The 20,103-nt window shown below is 54.5% G+C and overlaps 1 protein-coding gene across 3 annotated transcripts in view; it reads left to right on the top strand.

The window, feature by feature from the left end:
• The window catches only part of SLC43A2 (solute carrier family 43 member 2), a 59,074-nt gene that overhangs the window by 24,408 nt on the left and 14,563 nt on the right, over window positions 1-20,103 (top strand). For all 3 annotated transcript variants that reach the window (XM_074388343.1, XM_074388345.1, XM_074388344.1), the window contains 5 exons: window positions 10,995-11,087; window positions 12,497-12,630; window positions 12,931-13,133; window positions 13,437-13,583; window positions 18,630-18,768. In XM_074388343.1, the coding sequence (XP_074244444.1) occupies window positions 10,995-11,087; window positions 12,497-12,630; window positions 12,931-13,133; window positions 13,437-13,583; window positions 18,630-18,768 (716 nt within the window). The remainder of the gene's footprint in view (window positions 1-10,994; window positions 11,088-12,496; window positions 12,631-12,930; window positions 13,134-13,436; window positions 13,584-18,629; window positions 18,769-20,103) is intronic.

The raw sequence follows: 20,103 nt of genomic DNA, 5'->3' as shown, positions 1-20,103 counted from the left end.
CAAAAAAAAAAAACAAAAACAAAAGTTTACTGTCTGGTCCTTAACGGAAAAAGTTTGCCAACCGTTGGTCTAGAGGCCCCAAGAGGCTGCCAGGTCACTGTTGCCCATCTGTGGGCAGGAGCTGACCCTCCCCCACACCACACCCTGTGGTTGCATGGGCCAGCTCTTTCTGAGTCATCTCTTTCCTGCCCTTCCCCCGGGCCTGCAGGGAGCTCCGTGGGCATTCCCCTGTCCCATGAGGCCTCTGCTGAGGGCTGCAGTGGCTGCTCCTTGAGAACAGACCCCGAGAGGGGAATGAGGTCAGTGAGGGCAGGGCTGGAGCAGTTGAGCAATCCTCGGGCTGACCGGGGCTTCTGCTGAGCAGAGCTGAATCTCGTTCTGGTACAGCCAGGCCTTTAGAAAGCAGAACTGTAGGGATCAGCTCCCAGAGACGCGGCGTCCGCAGCACAATGGCACTTTCTGTTTGCGTCTCCCACCCGTGTTCTAATTTTGGGGACAAAAGAGTCTGCAGGGTTGCCTTTAGGAATTTCTAAAATCCAATCTCCACCAGCTGTGTTGGGGCCAGGAATGATAGCTCTGCGATAACCCTGGAATCGGGGACGGCGGCGTTGCTGTGGAAGCATTGATTTGGGGGACTCCTGGGTCCCCAGGGCCTTTGTGCTGCATGGGCTGCGGTCTAAATACAGGTGACCAGGGGCTGCGAGCTGTTGACACCACTGGTGGAGAGGGGCCCCACGTGGGCAAACACCTTTTCCTCATGGTCCAGGAGGAGGCGGCCATGAGCCCTCCTTCTGGAGCCTGAGAGGTTGGCACCCATGGATGGCTTTTCCTTCCCCAGTGGAGGCTCCAAGGGACGAGGGCGGATCTCACAGCAGGTGGGCTGCCCATAGCCAGGGCTGGCTCTCCCAGGGCCTGGGCCATTGCCTGGCGTCCTTGGAGGGTAGGTGCGGAGCACACCCCTCGCTGTGGCGCCTCGGCCTCCCGGGGCCATCTGGACAGCACACTCATGTTTGCTCAGGGCCTGCGTTTGCACAACCTTTCAACTCGCTTCATTGGCCGGAGCACAAACACGGCCGGCGACTGACATGGTGTGGGGGGACCACCCTCCAGGCCGGAGCCTGGGTTGCTTAGAGATGGAGCTGCTGTGGCCAAAATTGTGAAGCTGCCGTTTCTGCTCCATTGCCCTGACCCCCATCCCTGTGGGTGGGACCAGGAGTTCTGAGCAGAAACCACACAGAAAAGCAGATTGCAGAATGTTGCCGGCTCCTGATGAAACACTTCTGTTGCTTTTCCCTTTTGATCCCTTCCTCTGACTTTAAACCTGAGGAAGATGAGCCCGTGGGAGTTGGGATCCCAGGGAGGTGAAAGGGATAAACAGCCTCTTCGATCCTGGAGAGGAGGGCAGGGTGGCAGGTGCCCCCAGAAAGGGGACAGGGCTTTAGTGCCCTGGCTCAGTAGACCTCGAGTCTACAGCCAGGAGAGGGCCTCACGAGCCTCCGGGCTAGCACTGTAGGGTCCAGGAGAGGGTCCCGAGGTGGCCCCGGCCAGTTTGAGGGTCCAGGAGAGGGTCCTGCGGCACGCCCCGGCCAGCTCTGGAGGGTCCGGGAGAGAGTCCCGTGGTGTGTCCCAGCCAGCTCCGGAGGGTCTGTATGCCTGGTGAGCGGACTTGCCTGCGCCCAGTGCCAGCTCTGCCTTCCCGCCTTCCTCTGTTTCCGTGCTGTGCTCGGGGACCCTCAGGCAGTCAGCCACTTGCCATTAGTTTGGGAAGAATTTGCCATCCAAGGGTTCTGCCTCATGAATTTGCTCCAGCATGTGACCATGGTCAGGGCTGGACAGAAAGGACTGTGGCACTGGCAGGGCTGGAATGGGCTGGGAAGGCACAGGGTGGCCTTTCCCCTCCCCTTCAGCAGTGAAGCAGAAAGGTAACACAAGGACCTTCTCATGGGCAGTGTGGGCTCGGAGGGGCTGGTTGTTTGGGTAGGAAACAGCCCCGCCTCACTGAGCCTCCCTGTGCAGCCTGGTCCCAGGGTCCTGGCCTGTGCAGGTGGTACAGAACTCTGGGTGTGCCCCCAGCCACCTGAGGACAAGGCTCCCTCTGGAAGGGACCCGAGGGCCAGAACGCCACCCCCAACCCACTGCTCAGCTCCCGCAGGCCAGGGAGGACTTGGGAGGCCGTGGATGTGGAAAGTCAGGGCCGGGGTGCCGTAGCAGCCCCTTGTTTCCGCCTGCACTGGGCCAAAAAGCACGCGCCTCCCGCATTGCAGAGAAGCTCCTCCACGCACACTGTCCTAGGGCCATGGCCTCCGGGGACGCCTGTCTGGTGGCATTGCTCTGCGGCCAGAACGCCAGGGGAGGGGCCACCTGCAGCTGCTGTTTTCCCCTCTGGGAAGGTCACACAGTCTGGCCTGTGTATGGTGCAGCCAGGGGCCTGAGAGACAGTGAGTCACGCGTGGCGCTGTGTGCATGAGGCCATGTGGAGGCCACGCAGTCCGGGCAGGTGGGACGGGTACTGCCTGCTCCAGCTCTGACTCTCATGGAGGTAGCCAGGGGGTGTGGGAAGCACCCAAGGCCTGGCAGAGGGGCTTGCTTGCCCACTATGAGTGTGTCTCTGAGTCAGGAAACGGCCTCTGCTGAGTGTCTTCCTGGCATCTGCCGCTGCAGCACGGTGCCGGCTTCCTGCCTGGCAGCAGACCTGGTTCTTCCCTCTACCAGCCCGAGGCCTGCAGTGGGGCGCCCTGCTCAGCACTCAGCCCTTGCTCCAGCACCATGGCTTCCGAGGAGCCATTCTGCACAGCTGAGACTGGCAGAGGCAGGGAAGCTGCTGGGAGAGGTGGGGAGGGACCCAGATGTGAGGAGGACCCACGGGGTCCACAGGCAGAGGCAAACCCACTCCCTGCTGTGGCGCGGACCACCGGGAGGGCAGCCGAAGGTGGCCAGCGGGAGGGGAGGGCAGGGGGCAGACAGGGATAAAAGGAGCTTGAGAAGGAATACAAGGAATCTCTAGATGAGACAGGGCGTGGTGGCATCCTCCCCGCCCCCTCTCCCCCCGTAGTCCCAGCTACTTGGGCAGCGAGGCGGGCGGACCACTTGAGCCCAGGAGCACTGCACAGTAGTGCACTGTGCTGACCAGCTGTCTATACTGTCTTCAGCATCAAATGGTGACATCGTGGGGCAGAGACCACCGGGTTGCCTAAGGAGGGGCGAACTGGACCAGGTCAGAAGCAGAGCAGGTCCAAACTCCCCTCCTGATCAGTAGTGGGATCAGGCCTGTGAACAGCCACTTCGCTCCAGCCTGGGCAATATAGCATGACCTCATCCTAAAAATAAATTTATTTATTTATTTTTGAGATGGAATTTCCCTCTTGTTGCCCAGGCTGGAGTGCAATGGAGCAATCTCAGCTCACTGCAACCTCCACCTTCTGGGTTCAAGCAGTTCTGCTGCCTCAGCCTCCCAAGTAGCTGAGATTATAGGCACATGCCACCATGCCCTGCTAATTTGTTATATTTTTAGCTGAGATGGGGTTTCTCCATGTTGTCAGGCTGGTCTTGAACTCCCGACCTCAGGTGATCCACCTGCCTCGGCCTCCCATATTGCTGGGATTACAGGCATGAGCCACCACGTCCAGCCTAAAAATAAAATTTTACACCTATAATTCCAACACTTTGGGAGGCCAAGGCGGGTGGATCACCTGAGGTCAGGTGTTTGAGACCAGCCTGGCCAATATATAGTGTACCCCGTCCCTACTAAAAATACAAAAATTAGCCAGGCCTGGTGGCACACACCTTTAGTCCCAGCTACTCGGGAGGCTGAAGCAGGAGAATCGCTTGAACCCGGGAGGTGGAGGTTGCAGTGAGCCAACCCTGCGACACTGCACTTCAGCCTGGGTGACAGAGGGAGACTCTGTCTCAAAATGAATGAATGAATGAAAAATAAAGCTCTAGTTGGAGGGCGCAGGTTGAATGCTTAATAAGTAACACATACAAGGCGTGGGATCCAAACCGAAGTGTGTATTGGCTGGGGCCATGTGAGGCTCCCAAGAGGCAATGTGGCCTGGGGCTATGCACAGATGCTTGGCCTGGCTTGAATCCCAAATTTGACCATTACTAGCTTGGCAGAGTTCCTTGACTTTTCTGATCTTTAAGTTTGGTCCTTATTAAGTGAGGTCATAAGTAATACCTACCTCATACAGTTGCTTTGAGTTTTGTTTTTTTTGTTTTTTAATTTTTGGGATGGAGTTTTACTCTTGCTGCCAAGGCTGGAGTACAGTGGCATAATCTCAGCTCACTGAAACCTCCACCTCCCAGGTTCAAGTGATTCTTCTGCCTTAGCCTCCCAAATAGCTGGGATTACAGGCTCCCAACACCACACCTGGCTAATTTTTTTATTTTTCTTTTTAGTAGAGAAGGATTTTTGCCATGTTGACCAGACTGGTCTCAAACTCCTGGCCTCAGGCGATCCACCCATCTTAGCCTCCCAAAGTGCTGGGATTACAGGTGTGAGCCACCATGCCTGGCTGAGGGTTTTTAAGATCGTAAATAGGGTGGGTATTAAAAATAGTTGCTATTGGGCCGGGTGTGGTGGCAGGCAGATCACCTGATGTCAGGAGTTCGAGACCAGCCTGACCAACATGGAAAAACCCTGTCTCTACTAAAAATACAAAATTAGCTGGGTGTGGTGGCACATGCCTGTAATCCCAGCTACTTGGGAAGCTGAGGCAGGAGAATTGCTTGAACCCAGGAGGTGGAGGTTGCAGTGAGCCAAGATTGCGCCACTGTACTCCAGCCTGGGCAACAAGAGTAAGACTCTGTCTCAAAAAAAAAAAAAAAAAGGTTGCCATTGTCATATGTGTTATGACTTGATAGCCAGGAAAATGTCCTGGTCAAGCGGCTCTGGCAGAGCCAGCGGGGGAAGTGGCCTCTGGCAGGCGCAGCAGCTTTGTGAGGAAGAAAAGGAAGCTGGCTCCAGGCTACAACTCCGATTCGTATTACCCTTGACATAAATAATCGGCGTCCATAGAGACAGCTTTCTTCTCCTGTCCTTGTTCTTTTGTGGCCACACGTTGACTTCTGCCAGGATGTTTATGCTTTGGGTTTTCCTGGTCAAGGTCATCCTTCTCGTTCTTTCCAAAGAGATTTCATTTGGCATGAATGCTAGGTAGTCCCTAAAAGCTGAAACACACTTTCGACCACCTGTTTAAAAAGTTTTATTGGTCAAAAAACACCATGAGGCCGGGGGCGGTGGCTCAGTCCTGTCATCCCAGCACTTTGGGAGGCTGAGGTGGGCGGATCACCTGAGGTCAGGAGCTCACAATCAGCCTGGCCAACATGGCAAAACCCCATCTCTACTGAAAAGAGAAAAAATTAGGCCGGTGTGGTGGCAGGCATCGATAATCCCGGCTACTCAGGAGGCTAACGCAGGAGAATCGCTTGAACCCGGGAGGCAGAGGTTGCAGTGAGCCGAGATCACGCCATTGCAATCCAGCCTGGGCAACAAGAGCAAAACTCTGTCTCAAAAAAAAAAAAAAAAAAAAAAAAAACCCACCGTAAATTAAGAAGTTAAATGACAAACTAGAAAAACTTATAGTATATAGAAGAACTGCAAATGTCTTTAGTTTATTGCTATTATTATTTTTTGAGACAGAGTCTCACTCTGTCACCTAGGCTGGAGTACAGTGGCACGATCTAGGCTCATTGCAACGTCTGTCTCCTGGGTTCAAGTGATTCTCCTACCTCAACTCTCTGAGTAGATGAGATTACAGGTTCCTGCCACCATGTCCAGCTAATTTTTGTATTTTTAGTAAAGATGGGGTTCTACCATATTGGTCAGGCTGGTCTCGAACTCCTGACTGCAAGTGATCTGCCCACCTCTGCCTCCCAAAGATTCCTGGGATTACAGGTGTGAACCCCCGCGCCTAGCCTGTGAATGTCTTTATACAAGAGCCTTCACAAAATCAATATATAAAGATTGGCCGGGCGCAGTGGCTCATAACTGTAATCGCAGCACTTTAGGAAGACGAGGTGGAAGGATGGCTTGAGTCCAGGAGTTCAAGATTAGCATGGGCAATAGAGTGAGATCCTGTCTTTATAAAACTGAAAGAATAAAAACAAAGAAAGATGAAGGAGACCGTGCTGCCCAGACCCCTGCAGCTTGTGCACCCTTGTGGGCGCACGCGGACCTCTGGGAGGGCAGTGCAGGGCTGGGGTGGTCTTGGTGCAGGAGGCTCCTGCTCAGCCGTGCCTCAGTGTTGCTGTGGCCTTGGCTACACAGCACCTGCTTCTGCTGGCGTCAGCTGCGGGAAGGCAGGCAGTGTGCCTCCCTGGCCATGGGGCTCATCTTCGACGTCGTGACAGGCCTGAGTGCTTATTAGCCATCGCGGGATCCAGGGAACATTTGGGTTTTCCTGGCTACATCTGGAAGCTTGGCTGCATATGGAAATGAGATTCCACCACTCTGTAAAATGCATGCCTGCAGGTTTAATTGCAGCTCAGTGATGGCCCCCAAACCTGGAGTTAGTGTGTTGAACAGGCCCCTTTGAGAGCGGTCTTGTCCCAGCTTGGACTTAAGAATTTAAAATCTGCAAACTTCCACTGTTTTCAGTGCATTAAGAGAAATAAGTGCAGCATTTTTCTATTTCAGACATTTTACTTAAAAAAAAAACAACAAAAAACCACTGTCAGATGTGGTAGATCATGAGGTCAGGAGTTCAAGACCACCCCAGCCAACATGGCAAAACCCTGTCTCTGCTAAAGAGACAAAAAATTAGCCGGGGCCAGGCACAGTGGCTCATGCCAGTAATCCCAGCACTTTGGGAGGCAGAGGTGGGCAGATTACCTGAGGGTCGGAAGTTTGACACCAGCCTGGCCAACATGATGAAACTCCATCTGTACTAAAAATGAAAAATTAGCCAGGCGTGGTGGCAGGTACCTGTAATCTCAGCTTCTCAGGAGGCTGAGGCAGAAGAATCGCTTCAACCTGGGAGGCGGAGGTTGCAGTGAGCAGAGATCGCACCACTGCACTCCACCCTGGGCAACAAGAGTGAAACTGTCTCAAAAAAAAAAAAAAAAAAAAAAATTAGCCAGGTGTGGTGGTGTGCACTTGTAAGTCCCAGCTACTCGGAAGGCTGAGGCAGGAGAATCGCTTGAACCCTGGAGGCAGAGGTTGCCGTGAGCCGAGATCACACCACTGCACTCCAGCCTGAGCGACAGGGGGACATTCCATCTCGAAAAGAAAAGGGGGGAAAAACAAAACAAAACAAAACAAAACACCCACCAAACTGGGAGGGGTGGAAAATCAGTCGTTACCATGACAACCCTGCAGAGGCGGTGGATGTGCAACACAAGAGCTTAATGATACCCTCATACAGACCCATTCTTTCTGTATCTACAGGTAAAATTCCAAGGGTAAAATGTTAGGTGTCAACATTGCAGGCGGATCACTTGAGGTCAAGAGTTTGAGACCAGTCTGACCAACATGGTGAAACCCTGTCTCCACTAAAAATACAAAAATTAGCCAGGGGTGGTGGTGGGTGCCTGTAATCCCAGCTGCTCAGGAGGCTGAGGCAGGAGAATTGCTTGAACCCGGGAGGCGGAGGTTGCAGTGAGCCGAGATTATGCCACTGCTTTCCAGCCTGGGCAACAGAGTGAGACTCCGTCTCAAAAAAAAAGAAGTATATTCTCTTTTGCCTAATGATTCTACTTTCAGGAATTAACCTTAAAGAAATAATAGTGTTAAGTCTCAGGTATGGTCCATGACAAAAAAAGAAAATAAAAATAGTGGTGTGCACATACGTTTATCCTCAAGGAAGTCCATTCAAACGTCTGTATATACACACACATGTACATAGTTATTTGTTTTGTTTTTTGTTTTTGTGTTGAGACTGAGTCTCACTGTGTCACCGAAGCTGGAGTGCAGTGGCTCAATCTTTGCTAATGGGAACCTCTGTTTCCCAGGTTCAAGTGATCCTCCTGCCTCAGCCTCCCAAGTAGCTGGGATTATAGGTGCCCACCACCATGTCTGGCTAATTTTATGTATTTTTGGTAGAGACAGTTTTACCATGTTGGCCAGGCTGGTCCTGAACTCCTGGCCTCAAGTGATCCGCCTGCCTCAGCCTCCCAAAGTGCTGGGATTATGGATATGAGCCACCATGTCTGGCCTTAGGGTGATTTTCACCTTATTCTTTTTATACTTTGCTCCAAACATTTTGCAATGGACATGCATTACTTTTCTTATTTTTGAGGCAGAGTGTCGCTCTGTTGCCAGGCTGGAGTGCAGCAGTGCAATCTCGGCTCACTGCAACCTCCGCCTCCCGGGTTCAAGTGATTCTCCTGCTTCAGCCTCCCAGTAGCTAGGATTATAGGCACATGCCACCACGCCCAGCTAATTTTTGTATTTTTTGTAGAGACAAGGTTTCACCATGTTGGCCAGGATGGTCTCGATCTCTTGACCTCGTGATCTGCCCGCCTCGGGCTCCCAAAGTGCTGGGATTACAGATGTGAGCCACCGCACCCGGCCCATGCATTACTTTAGTAAGGAAAAGTTCACAATTTAAAATACAAGATGTCGGTGTTGGTTTGAAGGCTGCCTAGTGTGGGCTCTCCTAAGGCACTCTATCCTGCTAAGAAATGGCCCTGCTGACCAGAATCACATGTTGCAAAGAATTTTCTTGGTGCTTATAAGAACATTCCAGGTGGCAAGAGACAGGGTATCAAAGGGAGCATCAGGAAGGCCCCTGCCCTGTCCAGGCCTGCAGGCGAGGGCCTCATCTGTGGACAGACGGAGAGTCGGCCTTTCCCCCAGATTCTGCTCTTCCGCATCCTGGATCTAGTGCTGGGGAGAAGACCAGGCAGAGCCATGAGCTCACCCCAAATCCCTGTGGCTCTGTTGGTCTGTAGCCTAGGTAGGGTTAAACCAGGCTTGAGGTTAAGAAGGTAGGGCAAAGGCCTCCCTGGCATACTGTCTGCAGAGCATTCTCTCTCTCTCTTTTTTTTTTTTTGAAACAGAGTCTTGCTTTGTCACCAGGCTGGAGTGCAATGGTGTGATCTCCTTTCAGCCTCCACCTTTCAGGTTCAAGTGATTCTCCTGCCCCAGCCTCCAGAGTAGCCAGGATTATAGGCACCTGCCATTATGCCCAGTTCATTTTTGCATTTTTGTAGAAAGGGGGTTTCACCATGTTGGCCAGGCTAGTCTTGAACTCCTGACCTCAGGTGATCCACGCACCTCAACCTCCCAAAGTGCTGGGATTACAGGTGTGAGCCACTGCGCCCCATCTGACTGTGACTTTTTGATACCCTAGTGGGTATCAAGTGGCATCTCACTGTGATATTGATTTGCATTTCACTATGATTAATGGTGTTGAGCTTTTCATACGCTTAGTGGCCATTTGTATATCGTCTTTGGAGAAATGTCTATTCAGATGTTTGCCCATTTAAAAAATTGGTTATTTCAAAAATTAGCTAGGCACAGTGACACATACCTGCAATCCCAGCTGCTCCGGAGGCTGAGGCAGGAGAATCACTTGAACCCCCCAGGAGACAGAGGTTGCAGTGAGCCGAGATGGCGCCACTGCGCTCTAGCCTGGAAGACAGATTAAGACTTCATATTTAAAAAAAAATGGGTTTTTAATCATTGAGTTGTAGGGGTTCTTGTATGTTCTATTTTTTGTTTTTTGAATGACTATTGGCTGCTGTCTTTACATACTCTAGATGCGAGCTCCTGATTAGATCATGGTTTGTGTGAAGTTTCTCGAATTCTGTGCATTCTTTTCACTTTCTCCAACTCCTGCCCTGAAGTAATCCTGCTGCCTCAGCCTTCCAGAGTGCTGGGATGCCAGGCCTGAGCCACCACTCCCAGCTCTTTTCACTTTGTCGATGCCATCCTTTAAAGCACAGAAGGTGTAAATTTTGACGATATGTCTTACTCATTTTTACCTGTGGACAAAACAGGCGGAAATGATTGGAGACAGGCATGTCGCCATGTGCAGACTGCCTCTCCTCAGCTGTGATTAATCTGCTTGTAGGTAGGCAGGTTTGATAATACAAACTGGTTGAGTTTTTGTTTGGGGAGGCCAAGCTGGGAGCATCGCTTGAGGCCAGGAGTTCATGACTAGCCTGAGCAATATAATGAGACCCCATCTCTATAAAAATAATTAAAGGCTAGCTGGGGGCCAGGCGCAGTGGCTCATGCCTGTAATCCCAGCACTTTGGGGGGCCGAGATGGGCAGATCACTTGAGACCAGCCTGGCCAACATGGAGAAACCCCATCTCTACTAAAAATATAAAATTAGCCAGGCGTGTTGGTGGGCGCCTCTGATCTCAGCTACTTGGGAGGCTGATGCAGGAGAATTGCTTGAAGCTGGGAAGCGGAGGTTGCAATGAGCTGAGATCGCGCCACTGCACTCCAGCCTGGGTGACAAGAGCGAAATCTCATCTCAGAAAAAAAGAAATTTAGAAGTAGGAGTCCTGGGCCGTCTTCATCACCAGACCAGAGAGAACTGTTGAATTCTGATTGACACCTTCCAAAAACCTACCCTCTCCAAACCAAAAGCAGTTTTTGCTGACATCTGGTCTTTCTGGGATGCTGATATTTTTATTTATAAAATGACTTGATTATCCCCAAATAGATGCTTATTTTTAACAGGCTCTCTCCCTTTGAGGGCTGCCTGAGGCTCATAGCTTTGTTCTCTGGCATCTCAGCGTTACCCTGGAAGGACAAGAAGGCTCCTGGGTTCTGCTGGGAGCAGAGAGGTGGGGAGGGTTGCCCGCTGCAGTCAGGCAGCTGCTTGTACCCTGTGTGACCTCACTCCTTGCCTGTATCAGCCCCGGTGCAGAGAGGAGACACTTTGAGTGAGCGGTCATCATCCCTGGACTACTGCCCTGTGAGTCACACAGGAGGGGCACGGGTGAAGAGGGGCCGATGGGCCTGGTCATCTTCCCGCTCCTCCTGCGCTTCCCCGGTGCCTCCTCCCACTGAGGCTTCCCTACTTCTTATCTCTCAGCTGCCCAACATGTTCGGAGACCTTCGGTCCACGTTTATTGCCCTGATGATTGGGTCCTACGCCTCCTCGGCCGTCACCTTCCCGGGAATCAAGGTGAGCACGAGTATGTAGCACTGACATCCGTGCTCAGCCCTGCTCCAGCCTCCGTCCGCCCTCTCTGAGAGGGAGGCAGTTGTGGGCACTGGGGGTGGCCCCTCCCCAGCACCCTCACCCCAGCAGGATGCACCTGGCATCACCAGTGAGAAACGAGAACCACGTGGCCTCGGGGGCAGGACTCACGCATGTGCCGTGGGCTCTGCTGCAGGCACCTGTGCATTTCTGCGCTGGGGCAGGGAAAGGGCGGGGGGTGTTTGTCTCAGACTTGAGTCTAGCTCCTATCTCCCCCGGCTGTTACTGTGCTGTTGCTCCGTCCGCCAAAGCACTGCTCCTGGCCAAGTTAGTTCAGCTGTTTCCCTCCCAGGCAGGACTCCGACCTGTGGAAGTCACACAGGGTCAGGATGAAGCAAACACCTCACAGCCCATCCGCCCGAGTTCCTACCCCAAATCCCGTGGCTGTGCCCAGGGCCCCGCAGGGGCTATTCCCGCCTCTGGCCCTGACACTGGGGAGAAGCCCCTTTCCTCAGGGGTGCGTGTGGGAAGGCTGCTGGCTGGGAGAGTTCAGGCACCATGGCGTGGGGTGGCCTCCTGGGCATCGAGGGGGTGGGAGCTGGGACTTGGTGCCAGCCATCCTGTGGACTTGCCGAGATTCTTGTGCCCCTTGGACGGGGCAGGTCCCAGGTCCCACGAGTTCTTCCTCCTCCTCTTCTCAGTGGCTCATGACGGCGTCTTCCCTGGCGCACTGGGTAACTGTCTGCCAGGTCCTCCCTGGCATGCTGGGTAACTGTGTGCCAATGCCTTGGGGACTCTCAGTCACTGCTGGAAGTCGCTGGTACTCATGACTGCAGCGAACGTGCCCAGTAGGCTGCCCGCCGGCCAGGTCCCGTGCCGAGCACTCCGCCAGGGCCACACCCAGCAGCCCCCACAGCACCGGGGGCCTGGGCCGGTGCATGCCCACCACATGGGGTCCAAGGGAGCATTTCTTTGTTCTCTGCCATGTGAGCTCTCCAGGGCTCGGGAGAAACATCCATGGACAGGGCCAGCCTGTCTTCAGGGAGCTCCACTCACACAAGACAAGCCGTTGGCCCGAGGTACCATCGCCTCTGCCGGGCTGTTCACTATGAGCCCAAGAGCCGTGCCGTAATCTCAGCGGGCCATCGGGAAGGCCTCCGAGTCGGGGGGTTCATGACACACCGGGCCCAGATAACTAGCAGGGCAGGCACGGTGGGAGGACTGGAGGGTGGGGGTCTGATGGCCAAACGCCCAGGCTGGCAGGGCTGTGCCTCCTCACGAGGCTCAGCACAGGGACAGCAGGGGCTGCCAGATGCCCCTGCCTACCGGCTCTGGTCTCCCTCGGCTAACTCTGTCCCTCCCCCACCCCATCCCCACCCCACGGTGCTTGTCAGCTCATCTACGATGCTGGCGTCTCCTTCATCGTCATCCTTGTGGTCTGGGCCGGCTGCTCTGGGCTGGTTTTCCTCAACTGCTTCTTTAACTGGCCCCTGGAGCCCTTCCCCGGGCCGGAGGACATGGACTACTCGTAAGTAAAGGTGCCCTGGGCCCCACCCCACCCCAGCCCGGGTCCCGGGCAGCCCACAGTCACTCTCCCAGGCCCTCTGCGCACCCACCCCCGAGCCAAGGTCCCAGGCAGTGACCACATACTCTCTCCCAGGGCCCCGGCCCCACCCCCACCCCCCAGCCGGGGTCCCAGGCAGTGCCCACAGACTCTCTCCCAGGGCCCTGGCCCTATTTCCCCCAAGCTGGGGTTCTGGGCAGCACCACAAACACTCTTCCAGCCGGGGTCCCAGGTGGCACCCACAGACACTTTCCCGGGCCCCAGGGTGAAGATCAAGTTCAGCTGGCTGGGCTTTGACCACAAGATCACGGGGAAGCAGTTCTACAAGCAGGTGACCACGGTGGGCCGCCGCCTGAGCGTGGGCAGCTCCATGAGGAGTGCTAAGGAGCAGGTGGCACTGCAGGAGGGCCACAAGCTGTGCCTGTCCACCGTCGACCTGGAGGTGAAGTGCCAGCCAGACGCTGCAGGTACCTGCCTGAGATGGCAGCCGGGCGACGGGGAGGGGGCTCCGTGGGTATCGGCTCGCCCATTCCCACTTCACCCCAAAAGGGGAGGCAGCCCCACCTGCCCCGTTCTGCAGAGGCCTGGGAAAGGAAAGGGATTTGCCCAACTGATTTCACACAGCGGACAACCCCACGGCAGTGCCAAGCCCGTCACCCTCACCAGGCCCATCCCAGGGGGCCTCCCGGCCTCCAGTGTGGAAGGATTTGCACGGCCCCGGGGCGGTGGGGACAGTGTACCCGGCCCTGAGCCCATGGCCTTTCCCGCAGCGGCCCCATCCTTCATGCAAAGCGTGTTCAGCCCCATCCTGCTGCTCAGCCTCGTCACCATGTGTGTCACCCAGCTTCGGCTCATCTTCTACATGGGAGCCATGAACAACATCCTCAAGTTCCTGGTCAGCGGCGACCAGAAGACAGGTAGGCGCCCCGGCCACCTCCCGGGAAGGCAGTCACGGTCACTCCGGCCTGAGTCCAGCCGCTGGCCGTGGCCCGGGACGTGTGAAGCTGAGCTAGGCTGGCAGGGCCGCGGATGGCCACCTCCCGGGCACTGCTTGCCTGGCAGAGCTCTTTGATCACCACCAGCCCCACCTGTTCTCTCATGTCCCCATCAAGGTTTCCTGGTCCAGGAGGGAGGGAAGGACCAAAATGGCTGCCTGTGCATGGGATGTGGCGTGTGCGTTTTCCATGGCTGAGGGGGAGGCTGCCGTGTGCGCTGTAAAGGAAAACGTGGCACAGAACAGAGCCCTGCACCCCAGTGCAGCTGAAAGACAGCAGGTCACACCCTCAGTCCTCCCAGAAAGCAGCACGGGGGGTGCATGGGCACCCTACGCATGGAGGTCAGGGTGTGGCTGGAGACGCCAGGGCAACTGGCTGACACTGATCTTTGTCCCTCACCGAGAAACAGGGCAGGGCACAGTCTTTCTCTGAGCCTGGGATCCAGTCGAGGCTTGCCGTCTCCAGCAGACACGGCTGATAACCCACACTCCACTTTTCCAAAACAGCGCAGGACTACAGCTGATTAGAGGTTTTGATTCTGCAAAGGAAGTCAGAACTTCCCGGGGCCTGAGCTGAGTCAGCCCTAGTCATCCCCAGGCGGGACACACGCTCAAAACCCTTTTTATTGGCAGCCTCCATGGGGTGCAACTGTTTTTTGATGGTTTACTTGTTTTTATCAAGGTAAAGATACCCTAGGCCTTGTGAAGAATCAGTAACCAGTTTTTTAGGGGGTGAGACATCCAGATTTAATAAAAGTGAGATAGCAGACAGAATCAGATCACACACGCTGGTTCTACTGTGAAAATGGGCGTCTAGGCAGGGCGCAGTGGCTCATGCCTGTAACCCCAGCACTTAGGGAGGCTGAGGTGGGTGGATTACTTGAGGTCAGGAGTTCAAGACCAGCCCAGCCAACATGGTGAAACCCCATCTCTACTAAAAATACAAAAATTTGCCAGGCGTGGTGGCAATTACCTGTAATCCTAGCTATTTAGGAGACTGAGGCAGGAGAATCACTTGAACCCAGGAGGCAGATGTTGCGGTGAGCCGAGATCATGCCGCTGCGCTCCAATCTGGGCAACAGAGTGAGACTCCATCTAAAAAAAAAAGGCTGGGCGTGGTGCTGCATGACTGTAATCCCAGCACTTTGGGAGGCCAAGGTGGGTGGATCACAAGTTCAGGCGTTCAAGACCAGCATGGTGAAACCCCGTCTCTACTAAAAATACAAAAATTAGCCAACCATGGTGGTGGGTGCCTGTAATCCCAGCTACTCGGGAGACTGAGGCAGAGAATTGCTTAAACCCGGCTGGTGGAGGTTGCAGCAAGCCGAGATCACACCACTGCACTCCAGCCTGGGCGACAGAGCAAGACTCTGTCTCCAAAAAAAAAAAAAAAAAAAAAAGGAGCCTGTGGAACACTATTTGGGGAAAGCCAATCTATCATGTGTTTTTTTCCTTGTTTTTTTGAGACAGGGTCTCTTTCTGCGTTTCTGTGCTGCCTAGGCTGGACTGCGGTGATACAGACATTGCTGCCTTGACCTCTGAGCGCTCCCCAGAAGCGTGCTACCACACCCAGCTAATTTTTAAATTTTTTGTACAGATGGGTCTTGCTGTGCTGCCCAGGCTGGTCTCAAAACTCCTGGACTCAAGGGATTGTTCCGCCTTGGCCTCCCAAAGTGCTGGGATTACAGACGTAAACCACCATGGCTGGCCTGATAAATACTCAGGCCCAGAGCGGTAGAAACCACAAAGTGTGCAGAGAGCCAGCTCCTGGCCCTGAGAGGCACATCTCCCTGCTGCTGAGTCAGGGTCTTTTACCAAAGCTCTTGAGACATCTTTTGCTGCCCAAGAGGAATTTTTCCAACTGTTTCCTATGTTTGAAAAGTCAATTTCAGCAAGTTAGAGGAAGCCAGGCCAGAAGATTGGTCCGTGGCAAACAGGCCATTGGATTTCCCCGTCCTCCTCCCGTGACCTGTTGCACCCGACACCACGGCCCTTGCTCTGCCCAGAGAGGAGGCTGCTGGGTCCAGGTCCCTTTCCCCACGCTCATGAGCTCTGGGGCTCCCCGAGAGCAGGCGTATGATGCTGCGGAGGAGTGGCTGGAACCAGCAGAACCATCTGCCCCTACTGCGTCCTATGGCCACCTGCAGCAGAGGCTCCCGGGAGCTGGTACCACACATAGACTCTGGGCCTTGCCACCGGCTGCCGACTCTGCTGCCTCCCAGTGTTTGAGACCCACCATCAAGCAGGAGTGCAGATTCGGGAAGCCCTAACTAGCAAGGCTGCTGCCTGCTGGGAAAAGGCCATCTTTTTGTGTGTGTGTGTGAGCTGGGGTCTTGCTCTGCCACCCAGGCTGGAGTGAGTGGTGCAATTCACAGCTTACCGAAGACTCCAGCTCATGGGCTCAAGGGATCCTCCCACCTCGGCCTGCTAAGCATCTGGGACTATGGGTGTGTGTCACCACGCCTGGCTAATTTTTTTTTTTCATAAAGACCAATGTTCTCAATTTTACCCAGGCTGGTCTGGAACTCCTGGGCTCAGGCAGTTCTCCCACCCCAGCTTCCCAAAGTGCTGAGATTACAGGCATGAGCCACAGTGCCCACCCAAAAATGCAGTCTTTTTTTTTTTTTGGAGACAGATTGGCACTCTTGTCACCCAGGCTGGAGTGCAATGGTATGATCTCGGCTCACTACAACCTCCACCTCCCAGGTTCAAGTGATTTTCCTGCCTCATTCTCTCAAGTAGCTGGGATTACAAGCATGTGCTACCACACCTGGCTGATTTTTGTATTTTTAGTAGAGAGAGGGTGTCACCATGTTGGTCAGGCTGGTCTTGAACTCCTGAGCTCAGGTGATCTTCCCACCTCGGCCCCTGAAAGCGCTGGGATTACAGGTGTGAACCACGCCTGGGTGAAAATGCAGCCTTGAGGTGTTCCCAGCAGTGCCCAGGCCCAGCCAGAGTGGGCACTGCTGCCTCATCCTCCCACCCACCCTCAGGGCGTGGCACTTGCTAGGAAGAAGCAGGGCGTTGAGAAACCAGAATCCAGGACCACCAGTGCTTGAGGATTTGAGGCCTCAAAGTGAGAACGGGGTACAGAGGCCATGTGTAGCCAGATGGGTTGGGTCCCCCTGCCCCCCGCCAGTCAGGGCCACCTATCCTACCCTGCCTTTGTACAGAGTTGACAGGTGACATGTTCTTCTATTGTCCTTGATTCGATAACAATCTAGGAGTTAAATAGATACTATTGTCTATTACATCATCATTTAAGATAGAAATGATCATCAGATACAACTGAAAAACGAGGCCTAGAGCGATGGAGTCACTTGTTCAAGGTCAGAGCCAGGACTCACATATGGGTCTCAGGTCACTGGAGCTGCACGGCCCTCTAGACTGGCACATTCCGCTCGGAGCAGCAGCTCAGGGCCACAGGGCCTCAGTGGCAGGGGCCACGGCCTGAGGCAGGGGAGCAGGCCCAGGCATGGTCTCCGTTTCCTAACAGAGTGGAAGGGAGGCCAGCTCTGGCCATCTGTAGGAGACCCGTGGTGTCAGATGCCTTGGCCGGGCGTCTGGGGCAGGTTCTGTGTCCTTTCCCTGTCTCTCAGCCAGTAGGGCAGGCGGGAGCTATGACACAGCCACTCCCACAGGCCGTGGCAGCAGGGACTCGGATTGCACCAGGCCTTGCACTCACCTGCCACTTCCTACCATGCTACCTGCCAGCGTCTCATGGGCCTGACTCACCAGCCCGCCTGGGACCCGGCACCAGCAGACAGGAGGATGTCTGCAGGGCCCGGGCCGGGCGCTGTCCCGAGTCAACCTCCAGGGGCCTGGCTGAAGCCCACTGCCCCCTCCCCGCCCCGGGCCCCAAGTCATGCTTGGTGGGAAATGGAGTGTGTGCTGGGCCCGAAGGAACCCGCCCCTCTCCCTGTCTCTACAGCGCTCAGGTTTCTGTCATTAACTTCACTTCTTTCTGCTTTTTCATTTGTGCTATCTTGATGCAGTGATGGCCACGGGTAAGTGGGTGGGGGGGTGTCAGGGAACCTTATGACATCCCCACCCAGCCAGTCTGTTCAACCCAGAAGCTCCTTGCCTCAAGCTCCAGACATCCCTCCTGGCTAGAGCCGTGGGGGTAGAGGGGGCAGTCAACACTCAGCGTCTGTTTCCCTGGAAAACCCACTGTAGTTGTAAGTCTTTGAACACGGAAGCCCTTCCGCTAGAGCCCTGTGAGCGGTGCCTTCCTGGGGTGTTTTAGAGGCAGAACCTAGTGGCCAGTGGCTTAGAACGCCTCCGTCTTGGGCATTGGCAGCTGTGGAGCTCCCACGTTCTGGCGGCTTCCCAGAGTTCTGGGAAGGCCATTGTGACACCCTGGGTTTCCTGCGCTGTTTCTTTTTCTTTCTTTTTTTTAACTTCGCTGTTTCTTAGAAACAGGCAGGGGAAGCCGGGCGTGGTGGTTCACGCCTGTCATCCCAGCACTTTGGGAGGCTGAGGCAGGTGGATCACAAGGTCAGGAGATCAAGACTATCCTGGCCAACATGGTGAAACCCTGTCTCTACTAAAAATAAAAATAAAATAAAATAAAATAAAATAAAATAAATCAGGCGTGGTGGTGAATGCCTATAATCCCAGCTACTCGGGAGGCTAAGGCAGAGAATCACTTGAACCAGGGAGTTGGAGGTTGCAGTGAGCCAAGATCGCACCACTGCACTCCAGTCCGGGCAACAAGAGTGAGACCCCATCTCAAGAAAGAAGAAGAAAAAGAAGCAGGGGATTTGGAGCTGAGAAGAAGGTTCCCTGCCCCATTCCAGCCTCGACTTCAGAGTTAAGGCCTCTGGGCTCCCGGCAAGACCCACAGTGACGGGGTTCGGGGGCAGACCTCCAAAGAGCCTATTGGCACTAGCCCCTTCCCAGCTGGTGCCCAGTCCCTGCCCCCAGGGCTGTCTGCCGGGACCCCTGTGACACAGCCCTTCCCCCGCAGTTGGTCTCTACACCTCCATCTTTGGCGTGCTCCAGCTGCTGTGCCTGCTCACGGCGCCTGTCATCGGCTACATCATGGACTGGAGGCTGAAGGAGTGTGAAGACGCCTCCGAGGAGCCCGAGGACAAAGACGCCACCCAGTGCGTAGGCCCCCAGCCCTCGGCCCTGCACAGAGACCCCAGAGCTGCGTGTCAGGCAGGCAGGGGTGGGCAGGTGGGAGGGAGAGAGGGCTGCACTCCAACTCCTCTCCGGGTCCTTCCACTCACTCACTCACTCAGCTCAGCTCCCCTCTTTATGGAAATTTATTAAGCTGCTCCCCTCTTTATGGAAATTCCTTGTATGCTGAAGTTTGAGGCTGAGTCTGCTGACTCATGCCTATAATCCCAGCACTTTGAAAGGCGGAGGCAGGAAGATCACTTGAGGCCAGGAGTTCGAGACTAGCCTGGCAAACATGGCCAGCCCCCCATCTTGACAAAAATTTAAAAATTGGCCAGGCCTGGTGGTTCATGCCTACAATACCAACACTTTGGAAGTTTGAGGTGGGTGAACTGCTTGAGCCCAGGAGTTAGTGACCAGCCTGGGCAATGTGGTAAAACCCTATCTTCACCAAAAAATACAAAAGTGAACCAGGTGTGGTGGTTTGCACGTGTAGTCCCAGCTACTCGAGAGGCTGAGGTGAGAGGATCGCCTGAGCCTGGGGAGGTTGAGGCTGCAGTGGCGACAGAGCAAGACCGTATTTCAAACAAATTTAAAAATCAGCCAGGCATGGTGGCAGCTACTTAGGTGGCTGAGGCAGCAGGACTGCTCATGAGGCTGCAGTGAGCTGTGATCGTGCTACTGTACTCCATTCTGGGTGACACAGCAAGACCATGTCTCAAAAAAAGTTTAAGCTGGGCATGGTGGCTCACACCTATAATCCCAGCATTTTGGGAGGCCCAGGCAGGCGGATCACAAAGTCATGTGTTCGAGACCAGCCTGAGCAAGGTGAACTGTCCTCTACTAAAAATACAACATTTAGCCAGGCGTGGTGGCGGGCGCCTGTAATCCCAGCTACTCAGGAGGCTGAGGCAGGAGAGTCACTTGAACCCAGGAGGCAGAGGTTGCAGTGAGCCGAGATTGCACCACTGCACTCCAGCCTGGGCAACAGAGCGAGACTCTGTCTCAAAAGAAAAAAGAAGAAAGAAACATTGAGCAAGGTGAAAGAAAGAGAGACAGCAGGTGAAAGTGTGTGGGGAACGGAGAGCAAAGCGTCCTGCTCCTGAGAGCATCCCCCCCACCCCTTGGCAGTGGTACGTACGCCATCTTAAAGGCGCCCCACTTGTCTGCGGGGTTTATCCACTAAGTTTGAGTAGTACGTTGCTATAAGCATAGTATGTGTTAATAGAGTCTTTCATGATTGTGAAGCTGAAACAAGGCCCAGGAGTCCCGCTGTACGTAAGGGACAGGCTCTAAGATCAGAGGATGAGTTAAACGCT

The sequence above is a fragment of the Saimiri boliviensis genome, chromosome 17, assembly GCF_048565385.1.
Source record: "Saimiri boliviensis isolate mSaiBol1 chromosome 17, mSaiBol1.pri, whole genome shotgun sequence".
NCBI lineage: Eukaryota > Metazoa > Chordata > Mammalia > Primates > Cebidae > Saimiri > Saimiri boliviensis.
This window is presented reverse-complemented; position numbering and strand designations above follow the sequence as displayed.